Below are 12,537 nucleotides of genomic sequence, written 5' to 3' on the forward strand. Positions count from 1 at the left end.
TTTGGAACGGAAGACTGAGGACAGCAAAGCATTGTAGGAAGTGTTGTTGAGCATGCCTAGCCTTTTCTCCCATGTGGGCTGTGGCCCAGCAAGCCCGCGAGTATGTGTCTAGAGCGGTGAAAATGTATTTGAGATTTCCAAAAGGGGAAAAGTGTATAACATCTGTTTGCCAGATTGCATTTGCTTTAAGCCCTCAGGGGTTAACTCCTGGTCCTTGTACGGAGAGGGTGTGGAGGTAGGGTTGACAAGACTTGCAGGTCCGGATGATCTGCTTGAGATCAGTTACCAGAACAGAGGGAAATCTATGTTGTAGCCCTCTCCAGTTAATGTGGGTTAGGTAGTGTAATTTTGGGGATTCACTGACATGGAATGCAATAGGGTTTCTGGAGGCAGTTCGGTCTGCCAAACTGTTTCCCTCAGATATAAGCCCAGGGAGTCCTTGATGACCCCGTAGATGAAAGATAAACAACGGGTGTGAGCACTGCTGTAGCAGAGATCTAGCTTGAATCATGAGGGGGGGGTAATGGGATTAGAATCTAGCTGTATGTGTGCCAAGAGCAATCCTGGAAGCAACTGGGTAACATATAGGGAATCTGAGAAGATGTTGATGGGCTAGGGGAAGAGAGAGAGTGCCATAACAACTGCAAAGAGCTCTTTGTATTGGGCTGACCCCTGGCAAGGTTCGAAGTAACACTGAGGTTTAGGGTCAGCCACAACAATTACGGCTGATCCTCTTTTGCCCCTGTCTGTGAAGACATCTTTGGCTCCCCTGATAGGTTTTCGCTTAAACCGTGTCGGGGAGCACCAACTTAATTTACAGAAAGCTGGAAGCCATTTGCTGGGACCATAGTGGCAATTGAGGTTGCCCTCTTAGCCTTCTAGAGCTAGGGTGAGTCTGACATTGTGCCGTATGACCCAGACAAGGTCACCCTATCAGTAGGGCAAAATTATTGTCCGAGGGTCAGTGGAGAAGTTTCTCTGGGATATCTCTCTTCCCTTAATAATCAAGTCAACAGTTTGGTCTGTTTTAGAGTAAACCCTAGTGCTGCTGTCCGCTGCCAGGTGAACCCACTGAATGTGTTCTTCTTTTTGTACTAGAGCGGCCATGAGTGTTTGTTCAGTGGGAAAAATCCACAAAGAAAGACAAGCAGATGGGTCAAATCGGGCCAGATGGGCGTGGTTTAGGCAGTCCTGAATCTCCTGAAGCAGGTCTTTATGACGATCCGAAATTGTAACGTTATCATGGACCGATGAGACCCTCAAAAGTTCAAAAAGGGGAGTTAAGAGTCCTGTGGGTATAGGCACTCAAAACTGGAGCCAATTTAACTCTCCCGTAACCTGATGCCATTCGGGCAGGGTATAAGTATGCTTGAGTGAGAGTTGTGGTTTCAGAGGGGAGACTCCTGACAGGGTTAGCTCAGTGCCCAGTATCTTGAACGGGGGGATTGTTTGAATCTTGGCAGGGGATGGGTGGAGATGTCCTTGTTCTAAAAGGAGCATCAACTCTGTTAAGGCCTTGTCTAAATCTCTGGTGGACTGTGTTCCAAGAATAATGTTATCCATGTAAACAAAAAATTTTACATGGGCCTGTTGGATAAGGGGTTCGAGAAGAGCACGAACATAGGTCTGAAAGAAAGATGGGCTATTAGCCATATCCTGGGGTAACACAGTCCATTCAAACCTGGCATCAGGGGTGTCAAAGTTTGTAGAAGGTACCGAGAATGCAAATTTCTCACAATCATTCAGGTGAAGGGGAATAGAAAAAAAGCAATCTTTAATATCAATGATCACTAAATGTAGGTGTGATGGGATGGCTGGTATCCAGGGCATTCCCCTTAGGGGGTTCTCCTGAATGATCATTCTTTTATTTGTCTGTTGGAGGTCTTGTAGCATTTTCCATTTTCCAGAATTTTTTTAATGACAAAAACTGGGGTGTTCCAAGGGCTGTTAGAGGGTCTAATATACCCGAGTTGTAGTTGTTCCTGCACTAACTCAAAGAGTGCCTCTAGCTTCTCCCGGGGGAGGGGCAACTGTTCGACCCATACAGCAGGTCCTTCTTTTCACTGTATGGGCGGCACCTGGGGAACAGTGGCCTTCAGAGTTGGGGGTGTCTACCATCGGGTTGGTTAAGGCTACACTGTCTCCTGAAGTAATTAACACTGGCTCCCATGGTGATGCAGGCGAGGGCCTCCCCCAGAATGTCTTGTCCTAACAGGTTGGCCGAGAGACCTTTAGCGATGAGGGGGCGGACCCGGCCTCGGTTGTTCTCCTCATCTTCCCAATCAAGGTTGGTCTCCAACTCCCATGATGTTATGTCCCCCCCTACACCATGAATGACAGGCCCCTGTCTAATAGGCTAAGAGGAGGGAATCTCCTTGGCCTTTAAGAAGAGCGTCCTGTCTGCTCCTATACCTACCAGGCAATTAAACCATTTTCCTCCTATCTTAATAGCCATTTTGGGCCTGATCCCAGAACTATGGGGATGGTCCAGTGAGCCTGGTGCTGTCGGGGTCCCTCTTGGTTTAACAGGGCTGAGGGCAGCCCCCCATGAAATTTAAAGCCTTTCCATCTTTATTGTATTTGGATCGGCACTCTGTCTTCCAGTGAAACCCTTTCCTGCACCTTGGGCATGGTGTGGAGGGGGGCCTGGAGCTTGGCAGCCAAACCTTGCCTTTAGGGCACTCCCTCTTAAAGTGGCCCTCTTCTCCACATTGGAAGCACCTTCCCCTATTCATATGGGGCGGGACTTGAGAGGCAGCTGGAAAAGCTCGGGTGAGAGCAGCTGCGAGGGCCTCTGTCTGTCCTCTCAGGGCAGTGGCAAGAAATTCTGACTGTTGCCTGTGGCTCCCTATATCCCTGGTGGTCACTATCCATTTTTCCATGGACTTATTTTTAAGCCCTGAACAGGCCATTTTATGATCTGCATTCATTCCTTCCCACACCAACATTTTGACAAACTGGTCTCGGAGAGCCGGGGGGGGGGGGGGTGAGGGAATTTCCTCTGCATAATTTTTTCTACCCTATCAATAAAAGTAGCTAAATCTTCTCTGCTTTTCTGATTGATTCCTGAGATGTGAAGGTCCATGGGACCTTCAGCCAATTGTCTCCAGGCCGATAAGGCTAGGTGTCGAATCTGACCACGGTAGGGGTCAGGGAGGGCGGCCTTCTGGGGCCCTGTACTCCATTGATCTGCCATTCCCGAGAGCTGGCCAAATGTTAAGGGAATTGCTGGTTGGGCTGCTAGGTTTCTCTCAGCCTGCATGTGGCACTCCTCTTTAAAGAGGGAACACCATTTAATGTATTGTGACCCCGACAAGACCACCTTGCAGATGGTACACCAGTCCTGAGCAGTACAGGGTTGATGTGCCAGACTCTGAAGGATCATTTCTGCCCAAGGCGAGTTAGGGCCGTTTTTCAAGACAGCCTCTTTCAAATCCTTAAGATTTTTCGGCTCCCACAGATACCAAGCTGCGGGTCAAGCCGGATTTGGATTAAGGTTGACAGGATAAAACTGATATGGGTCTCTCTGTTTGTTTAATAGTTTCTTTGGATGTGCAGAAGCTTTTCAATTTGATGTAGTCCCATTGGTTTGTTTCTGCTTTGGTCTTCCTTGCAATTGGGTTTGATTCATCAAAGATGTCCTTGAGGTGTAGGTGGGAAAGTGTTTTACCAATGTTTTCCTCTAAGTATTTGATTGTTTCTGGTCTGACATCTAGGTCTTTGATCCATTTGGAGTTGATTTTTGTTTCTGGTGAGATAAAGTGGTTCAATTTCATTCTTCTGCATGTTTCAACCCAGTTTTCCCAGCACCATTTATTGAAGAGAGCCTCCTTTTTCCATTTAATCCTTTGGGCCCCCTTATCAAAGATTAGATGCCCATAGGTGTTGGGATTTACTTCTGGGCTTTCAATTCTGTTCCACTGGTCTGTGTGCCTATTTTTGTTCCAGTACCATGCTGTTTTGATGATGATGGCTTTATAATATAGTTTAAGGTCTGGGAGTGTGATGTCTCCATTTCTGTTTCTTTTCCTTAAGATGGTTTTGGCAATTCTAGGTGTTTTCAGGTTCCAGATAAATGATTGTAGTGTTTGTTCTATTCTCTTAAAGTAGCCTGAAAGATAAAGATGAGTATGGGATGATCCCATTCATCAACAGAAGCTGACTTAGAAGATCTGAAAGGGAAACTAAAAGCAGGACCTGATCAAATTGTAAGTAGGGCACCAAAGTAAAAACCCAGTGGTGAGGGGTAGACATGTAGCTTCCTGGGCCAGTGGGGGGTGGGAGTGGGCGGGAGGGATGGGTCACAGTCCTTTGGTGGTGGGAATGGTGTTTATGTACACTCCTAGCAAAATGTAGACATATAAATCAGTAGTTAATTAATATGAGAGGGGGAAATCAATTGTATGTCTCAAAGTTTCTCAAAACACAAACTGAATCTTTTTAATATATAGGCTATGTATTTGATATACGACTCTCTCAAAAGCCTAGACCAAGTAGATTAGAAGCTTCCAATAGCACAGCTATATACAAGATACTGGGTACTGTACAGCAAACCATAACAAAAGGACTTTTCAAAGTTAACCCAATTAACAAATAATGTGATGATAATATTAACTATTGATTGTCTTTTTGAACCCTAAGACAGCAGGAACCTCACATCTTCACTATAGAGCCCCTACTTCCCCCAGTCCTGGAACCCTTGGATAGGGCCCACTTTCCCGTATACATCTCCCAATCCAAACCAAATAATATTGCATCCGCCGATCACAACCTAACCAAAGCAACGATTGCCATCTCAACATGCTTCACCTCAGACTGTATCCAGAGACTTCACGTGTGGAATGACAACCCTTCAGCTTCATTACTCGGGTGAGATCTTTCCTTTAATAGTACACTCTAATTTCATCTCAGGTAGTTCACTTTCTAACAAAGTCCCATAACCTAGATATACACCAGTTTCTGTGAGAGAGAGCTTATGTGCACACGTATCCATAAACTACTGCAAAATATATACCTGAAAGCAGGATTACACTAGAGTTTGCAGTGAGTACCTCCCTAACACTTCCTCTCCACTATTCCAAGCTTGGGATCCATGATTGCTCAACAAATTGTTTGGCTTCATATGTTAACTCTCTTTTCAATCACCAGGTTCCAGATGCCACCAGGATGCTGGCTAGGCTTCCCAGGATTGAAGACCCCACCAATGTGTCCTGGAGCTCAGCTTCCCCAGAGACACACCCTACTAGGGAAAGAGAGAGGCAGCCTGGGGGTATGGACCGACCAGTCAACGCCCATATTCAGCGGGGAAGCAACTACAGAAGCCAGACCTTCTACCTTCTGCAACCCTCAACGACCCTGGGTCCATGCTCCCAGAGGGATAGAGAATGGGAAAGCTACCATGGGAGGGAGTGGGTTATGGGGATCGGGTGGTGGGAATTGTGTGGACTTGTACCCCTCCTACCTTATGCTTTTGTTCACTAATCCTTTCTTAAATAAAAAATTAAAAAAAAAAAAAAACTGATATGGGGCGGGTAGAGGTGGGGTCAATTGGATTGGGGCTGGCAGATCTGGATGAGGAGGGTTGTTTCCTCCAAAAATATCTTGGGCTATCTGATCCTTGATATCTACCGGATCGAGATAATCCCTGAGCAGGCCGGGGGATGGGTCCTTAGGGGGAGGATCTACGCATGAGTCCGGACTATGAGAGTCAGGGTCAGGGGTGGGTCCCATTGCTGCTACTTTCTCCAAGGGAGGAAAGCAAGCCTTAAGGGCAGACAAAGTGACAGGGACTTCCAAGGGAGGCTCTTCTCCATATTCGACTTCCCTCTTTTTAACAACGGTCCCAAGTGTCCCAAGAAAAGGGATTGGCCCCCTTGATCCATGGGGCGGCCCTTAAAACGGTCTCCCATGATTGAAGGGCATGGCGATCAGAAAGCTCAATTCCACGGCTCTTGAGCATGTACTTGAGAGCCTTGAGGGAGGGAGGGATCCTGTCCTTTAGATGAAATTGTGCCCATGGCAGAATCAGAAGAAAAAGAAGAGGAAATATATGAGAAAGGATATTAAGACAAGGCAACCAAGTAAAACAAAAAGGAATAAAAGGGGAGACCTGAGGGGGGAAAGTATCTGTTCTAACCTATCATCAGGAAGGAGGCCAAAGGGGGTCCACAGTCTCCCTAGGGGGGTATAGGAATCAGGAATAGGGAGTGAAAAAGAACTGGCACCCGGGGCGTGACAGACAATCAACTGTGCTCGCCTGGCCGGGCCCCTCATGGGACCTTAAGGAGTCTTAGCTTAGGAGTGGCCGTATAAACCCCAACCTCGTTCTCAACACTGTGGAGAATCTCCACTGAGCTGAGACGACTCCACGGACACACAGGTTGAGAGCCCAATGACTGTGAGGCACACAACATGTACAAAGGCATTCATAAAAAGGCATTCATTCAGTCAAGAAGGGGCAATTGCCTGTCTGGCTGCCACTACTGGAATGTCACAAGTCAGGCCTTCAGGATTCACCAGAGAGTAGCTCTGGCCAGAACCCATCAGTTGCACTGACAAGGTCAATTCTTTCATGAATTGCCAAAGTGGAGAGAGAAAGTGCAAGAATGAAGAGTTATCGGGAGTGACCAGCGCCCCAATCTGCGACCTCCTGTCGCCTGGCCAATTTACTTACCCCCGGTGAAGTCTGTCTCTTGCCCCACGTTGGGCGCCACCTGTCAGGACCCTCGGCTCTCAGTCCCTGACCCCCGGGGGAAGAAGGTCGCTGCCACTGGCCCCCCAGCCCAAAAGGACACTCAGACGCAGCAGGGAAGTCTGTCAAGCAGTTCTTCGTTTATTATGTGCTGGGTATTGATATTTAAAGGAATTTTTGGAGGGCGGAATTTTGGCAGGCAGGATTATCTTATTTTGCAAAGGGAAAGAAGGTGTGGTTTTGCTGAAGTGATTTCCGAGAAGTACAACCGTTGAGGTTATTCTCAGAAGATTAGTGGCCGGAAGCGTTCTCATACCAGAGTGATGAGGAAGTGACTTATGAGCCTAGGGTGTGTTCCCACAAATGAGGGCCCATCTAAAGACATCAAACACTTACTGAAAGAGCTACAAAAATACATTATTAAATATTACATCAATAGTAATAGTAGATTTCAACACCCCACTCTCACACTTAGACAGATCAACTAAGCAGAAAATCAACAAAGAAACAAAAGGATTAAAGAGATGGTTGGATTAGGCTGTAACTCTTAAGTAAATGATTTTCTGATTTTGTGTAAAGAAACGATGTGAACAATTAAGTGGCAGTTAGTGTTTTCAAAAAGTGTGCACCTGTCACCTCCACAAAATTCCAAAACATCTTTAGCTATTAAACAATCATACCAAATTAGCACCGATACTATTCAGCTGATGTTTTTTTTTTTTCTTTTCTTTCTTTCTTTTCTTTTTTGTCTCCAGAGTTATCACTGGGGCTAGGTGCCTGCACCACAAATCCACTGCTCCTGAAAGCCACTGTTCCCTCTTTTGTTGTCCTTGTTTATCCTTGCTGTTATCATTATTGTTATTAGTGGTAGTATTGCTGTTAGATAGGACAGATAGAAATGGAGAGAGGAGCAGAAGACAGAGAGGGGAGAGAGAGATAGACACCTTCAGCCCTTCTTCACTGCCTGTGAAGCGACACCCCTGCAGGTGGGGAGCCGGGGGCTCGAACTGGAATCCTTACGCCCATCCTTGTGCTTCAATCCATATGCACTTAACCCATATGCACCACCACCCTGCACCTGATTTCTATTTTCTATTCCATTCCAGTGGAATGATTTGGTGTGGTGTCTTCACATGAATAAAAGCATGCAATACTGTGATACCATAAGATCTGACTACCATCAGAAAGGATAACCTTTCATGTATACATCATAACAGTAGCACTTCATTTATGGGGAAGCAATATTTTCATTATAGTAATCTGAAATTGAGCGCATTCACCTTTTAATATGCATCTCTCTTGTTTCCAATTTTAAACTGTTGTAGTCAAACTTCAATAAAGATCTCTGCTAGTGTGTGTGTCCATTATGTTTGCACCTAGGAGTGAAATCTCTGCGTCATTTCACTTTTCAAAAGTAATTAATGAATTCCATCCCATTCACATAAATTTCACAGTAGATTTTGTTTATATATATATACATATGTGTGTGTGTGTGTGTGTGTGTGTGTGTGTGTATTAAAATTTTCTTTTTGGGGGGATTGATGGTTTACAGTCAACAGTAAAATACAATAGTTTGTACATGCATAACATGTCCCAGTTTTCCACAGAACAATTCAACCCCCACTAAGTCCTCCTCTGGCATCATGTTGCAGGACCTGAACCCTTCCTTCCACGCTAGAGTCTTTTAATTTGGTGCAGTTATATTTTTAGATACTCTAATAATCATAGTATTTTCACTGAAATGAAACATCAGGTATAACTGAAATTTCAATGACTGTATCATGTTTTAAGTGACTATATCATGACGTCAGTGCCCATATTACCATACAAAAGGATCCAAGTTCAAGTCCCTGACCTCCACCTGCTTCAAGAGTGGTGAAAGAGGGCTGCAAGAGTCTCTCTTTGTCTGTCTCTACTTCTCTCTGTCCTCCCTCTCAATTTCTTTCTGTTTCATCCAATAAAAAAAAGCTTTCAAAAAAATTTAAAGGTCTATATTTTTTAAAAAGTCATGCTTTCATTTATATACCTTATTAATAATGATTTGTGCTTTTCAGTTGTAGGTATATATGACTTTGGATCATTTTATTGGGGGAGAAAATAGGGGATGTGTCCCACAGTGGGCTTCTGCCAAATGTCTCTGCTGAATATGTCTGTGTGACCTTTCTACCTAATCTCTCATGTGGAACCCTTTGTCCCTCTGCTTATTGGGTAGCTTTGAATACAGCTATGTCAAGTATACACATATTAAGGGAATATGTACACTTTTTATATTTATTTATTTATTTATTTATTTCCATTTTGTTGCCCTTGTTTGTATTGTTGTTGTAGTTATTATTGTTGATGTCATTGCTGTTGAATAGGACAGAGAGAAATGGAGAGAGATGGGGAAGACAGAGTGGGGTAGAGAAAGACAGACACTTGCAGACCTGCTTCACTGCTTCTGAAGTGACTCCCTGCAGGTGGGGAGCCAGGGGCTCAAACCAGGATCCTTATGCCCATCCTTGCACTTCAAGCCATGTGCGCTTAACCCACTGCACTACCGCCAGACTCCCATATGTGCACCTTTTAAAGTCAAACATAAACATCTAAAGCTCACTCATAATTGAATGATCTCTCTCTCTCTCTGTTTGTAGACCACTAGAAATCAGAAGGTTTCCAACAATAAATTTCTGCTTATTATATTAAAAGTAAATAGAGATTTATACTGTCTTTATTGCTTGGCAGTCACTAACAACCCTTGTACTCTAAAAACATTGACTATAATGTCCTTTTCTAAGAATTATTGGGGGGTGGGAGGGTTTGAGTGGTGGCACACCAGGTTGAGCACACATGTTACAATGCACAAATATCCAGGTTTGAGCCCCCAGTTCCCACCTGCAGGGAGAAAGCTTTGCAAATGGTGAAGCAGTGCTGCAGGTGTCTCTCTGACTCTCTTCCTCTCTAACTACCCCTTCTCTCTCAATTTCTGACAGTCTCTCTCCAACAAATAAATAAAGATTAAAAAATTTAAAAAATTGAACTCTGAGAAGAAAAGAAATCCAGCTCTCCAGACATGATTTTTAATTTTTAAATATTTATTTATTCCCTTTTGTTGCCCTTGTTTTTTTTTGTTGTTGTAGTTATTATTTTTATTAATGTCTTCGTTGTTAGATAGGACAGAAAGAAATAGAGAGAGGAGGGGAAGACAGAGAGGGGGAGAGAAAGACAGACACCTGCAGACCTGCTTTACCACCTGTGAAGCAACTCCCCTGCAGGTGGGGATCCAGGGGTCTGAACCGGGATCCTTAGCAGGTCCTTGCGCTTTGGGAGAAGTGCACTTAACCCGCTGCTCTACCGCCTGAATCCCCAGACATGTTTTTTAATTGAGGATAAAAAAAAAATGTTTTAAAAAGCCAGACTTGACCTGTACTCCAGGAACTATAGTCCTTGTGATTCCCAAATCTGTATGCCCTAATTATCATGTTTTACTGCCTATATAGTATAAGTGACAGATGTACATATTTTCCAAAAGAGGCCTAATCACTTTTTTTTTTTAGTAACTCCAGCAGTTTTGACAAAAACTTTGCATCTGTTACACTCTAGCCTGCAAGAGAAAGACTGAAGCCAGCACTGGAGATCCTTGGCACCGTTCAGAGAACGATCCATTCATTGGATGGACTCAGTTTGTTTGTTTTTTGCTGTTGCAAAAAGCTTTCTTGTTTCCATCTGGTCCAAGGCTTGGAGAGAGGGTTCCAGAGTGGCAGAAGAGCTGCCTCCCAGGAGCAGGGAGAGGCTCCAAATGAAGCCTCAGACACAAGGCTGGGGGGGTTGGGGGCTCCAGAGTCTCCTAGTCATGCTTGAGGGTAAGACTTTCAAAGAGATACTCGCCCAACCCACCCTGTGGGCCCCTCCAGGCTGAGGAGGTTAGTGACGTGGTCACCCATCTTCTTGATGATTTTCACCCCTTCTTTTTATTTTTTTTGTTTATAAAAAGGAAACATTGACAAAAATCATAGGATAAAGGGGGTACAACTTCACACAATTCCTGCCACCAGATCTCCGTATCCCATCCCCTCCCATGTTAGCATTCCAATTCTTTATCCCGCTGGGAGTATGGACCCAAGGTCATTGTGGGATGCAGAAGGTGGAAGGTCTGGCTTCTGTAATTGCTTCCCGTCTCAATGAACATGGGTATTGAGTGGTCGATCCATGCTTCCAGTCTGCCTCTCTCTTTCCCTAGTGGGGAAGGGCTCTGGGGAAGTGAGCTCCAGTACACATTGGTGGGGTTGTCTGTCCAGGGAAGTCTGCTCTGCATCATGCTAGCATCATGAACCTGGTGGCTGAAAAGATAATTAACATATAAATCCAAACACGTCTTACAAATTTTCAGTTACCAACAGTACCAGAATTAGTATTTTTAATGCTTTCAGTACTACTTTAAATAGTAAGACAAGTTATAAATTAGGTTTTTTAAGCACCTCTTACAGGTAGCTAGAAAGTTATGAAATAAAACTATTGTAGAGATTTAGTGAATTTCAATTATTGTAATGTAACTATTAGGTATTGCAAGCAATGACAGACTTTTCATGGAATCACTAATGCTTTTTTTTCCTTCATAGTTATAAAGGTTTCATTGAAGTACTACCTATACCTATATTTAGATTATTCTAAATAAATTAATCACTACTATAGTAGACTACGAAGAAATGAAAATATTTTTACTTTTTTCTCAATTTTATTGAGGATTTTATATATTTTCCTCCAGGGTTATCGATGGGGCTGATGCCTACACCAGAAATCCACTGATCCTGGAGGCCATTTTTTTCCCTTTTGTTGCCCTTGCTGTTACATCGCTGTTGTTACATCTATTGTCGTTGCTGGTGGTTAGGACAGAGAGAAATCAAGAGGGTAGGGGAAGACAGAGAGGGGAAGAGAAAGATAGACACCTTCAGACCTGTTTCACCACCTGTGAAGTGAACCCCCTGTAGGTGGAGAGCCGGGGCTTCAACCCAGATCCTTATGCCTGTCCTTTAGCTTTAAAAAATGAAGAAGAAGCTTCACAACCAGTGGAGTGGTGATGTACTGCTGCAATGTCTCAGCTTCTCTCTCTCTCTCTTTCTCCCTCTCTCTCTATATATATCTCTCTGTCTCTTTCTCTGTTTCTATAAGTGATTGAAAGAAAAATTGTTTACTGCGGCTCCACAGTCCAAGGTTAAAAGTAGAGGACAACTTTAATGTATAGGTGAGTAATTATCTGCTAAAATAAGTAAATAAATAAGTTATACAAACATATGTCTATATCGAGAGAGGGTGGGTGCAATGGAGTTGCTCAGGAATGAAGTCCCAGCAGCAAAAAAATTTTTGACCTTTGCATGTTTTTTTTAATGTGACTGGAAAAATAAAGTTACAAAATAAGTGGATAGAAAAAAAAAAGTCTGGTCCCCTCTCTCATGAAAACAAATAAATAAAGCTCCTCTGAAAGAAACAATAAAAGGTGCCCTTAAATACAATACATTTTGTAGTCTGGGAGGTGACACAGTGGATAAATCATGTAGACTCCCAAGCATGAGGTACTGAGTTCGATCCCCAGCAGCGCACATGCCGGAGTGATGTATGGTTCTTTCTCTCTCTTCTCCTATCATTCTCATTAATAAATAAATACAATTAAATTTTTAAAAGAAAGTATTGATGGCTCAATAATATATATATATATGTATATATATACATATATATATATAATTTTTTTGCCTCTCGGGTTATCACTGGGGTTTGGTGACTGCACTATGAATCCACTGATCTGAAAGACACCTTTTTTTCTTTATTTCATTCTTTCTTTCCTCCTTCCTTCCTTACTTCCTTCTTTCTTT

At 43.6% G+C, this 12,537-nt stretch overlaps 1 protein-coding gene across 1 annotated transcript in view; it reads right to left on the minus strand.

Annotated features, from left to right (window-relative positions):
- Window positions 1-2,095: 2,095 nt before the first annotated feature.
- LOC103127989 (vomeronasal type-2 receptor 116-like) overlaps window positions 2,096-12,537 on the minus strand; it is a 32,839-nt gene continuing 22,397 nt past the window's right edge. The window contains 2 exon segments of the mRNA XM_060182211.1: window positions 2,096-2,356; window positions 3,020-3,468. Of these exon segments, the coding sequence (XP_060038194.1) occupies window positions 2,096-2,356; window positions 3,020-3,468 (710 nt within the window).

This window comes from Erinaceus europaeus, chromosome 23 (genome assembly GCF_950295315.1).
Source record: "Erinaceus europaeus chromosome 23, mEriEur2.1, whole genome shotgun sequence".
Lineage (NCBI taxonomy): Eukaryota > Metazoa > Chordata > Mammalia > Eulipotyphla > Erinaceidae > Erinaceus > Erinaceus europaeus.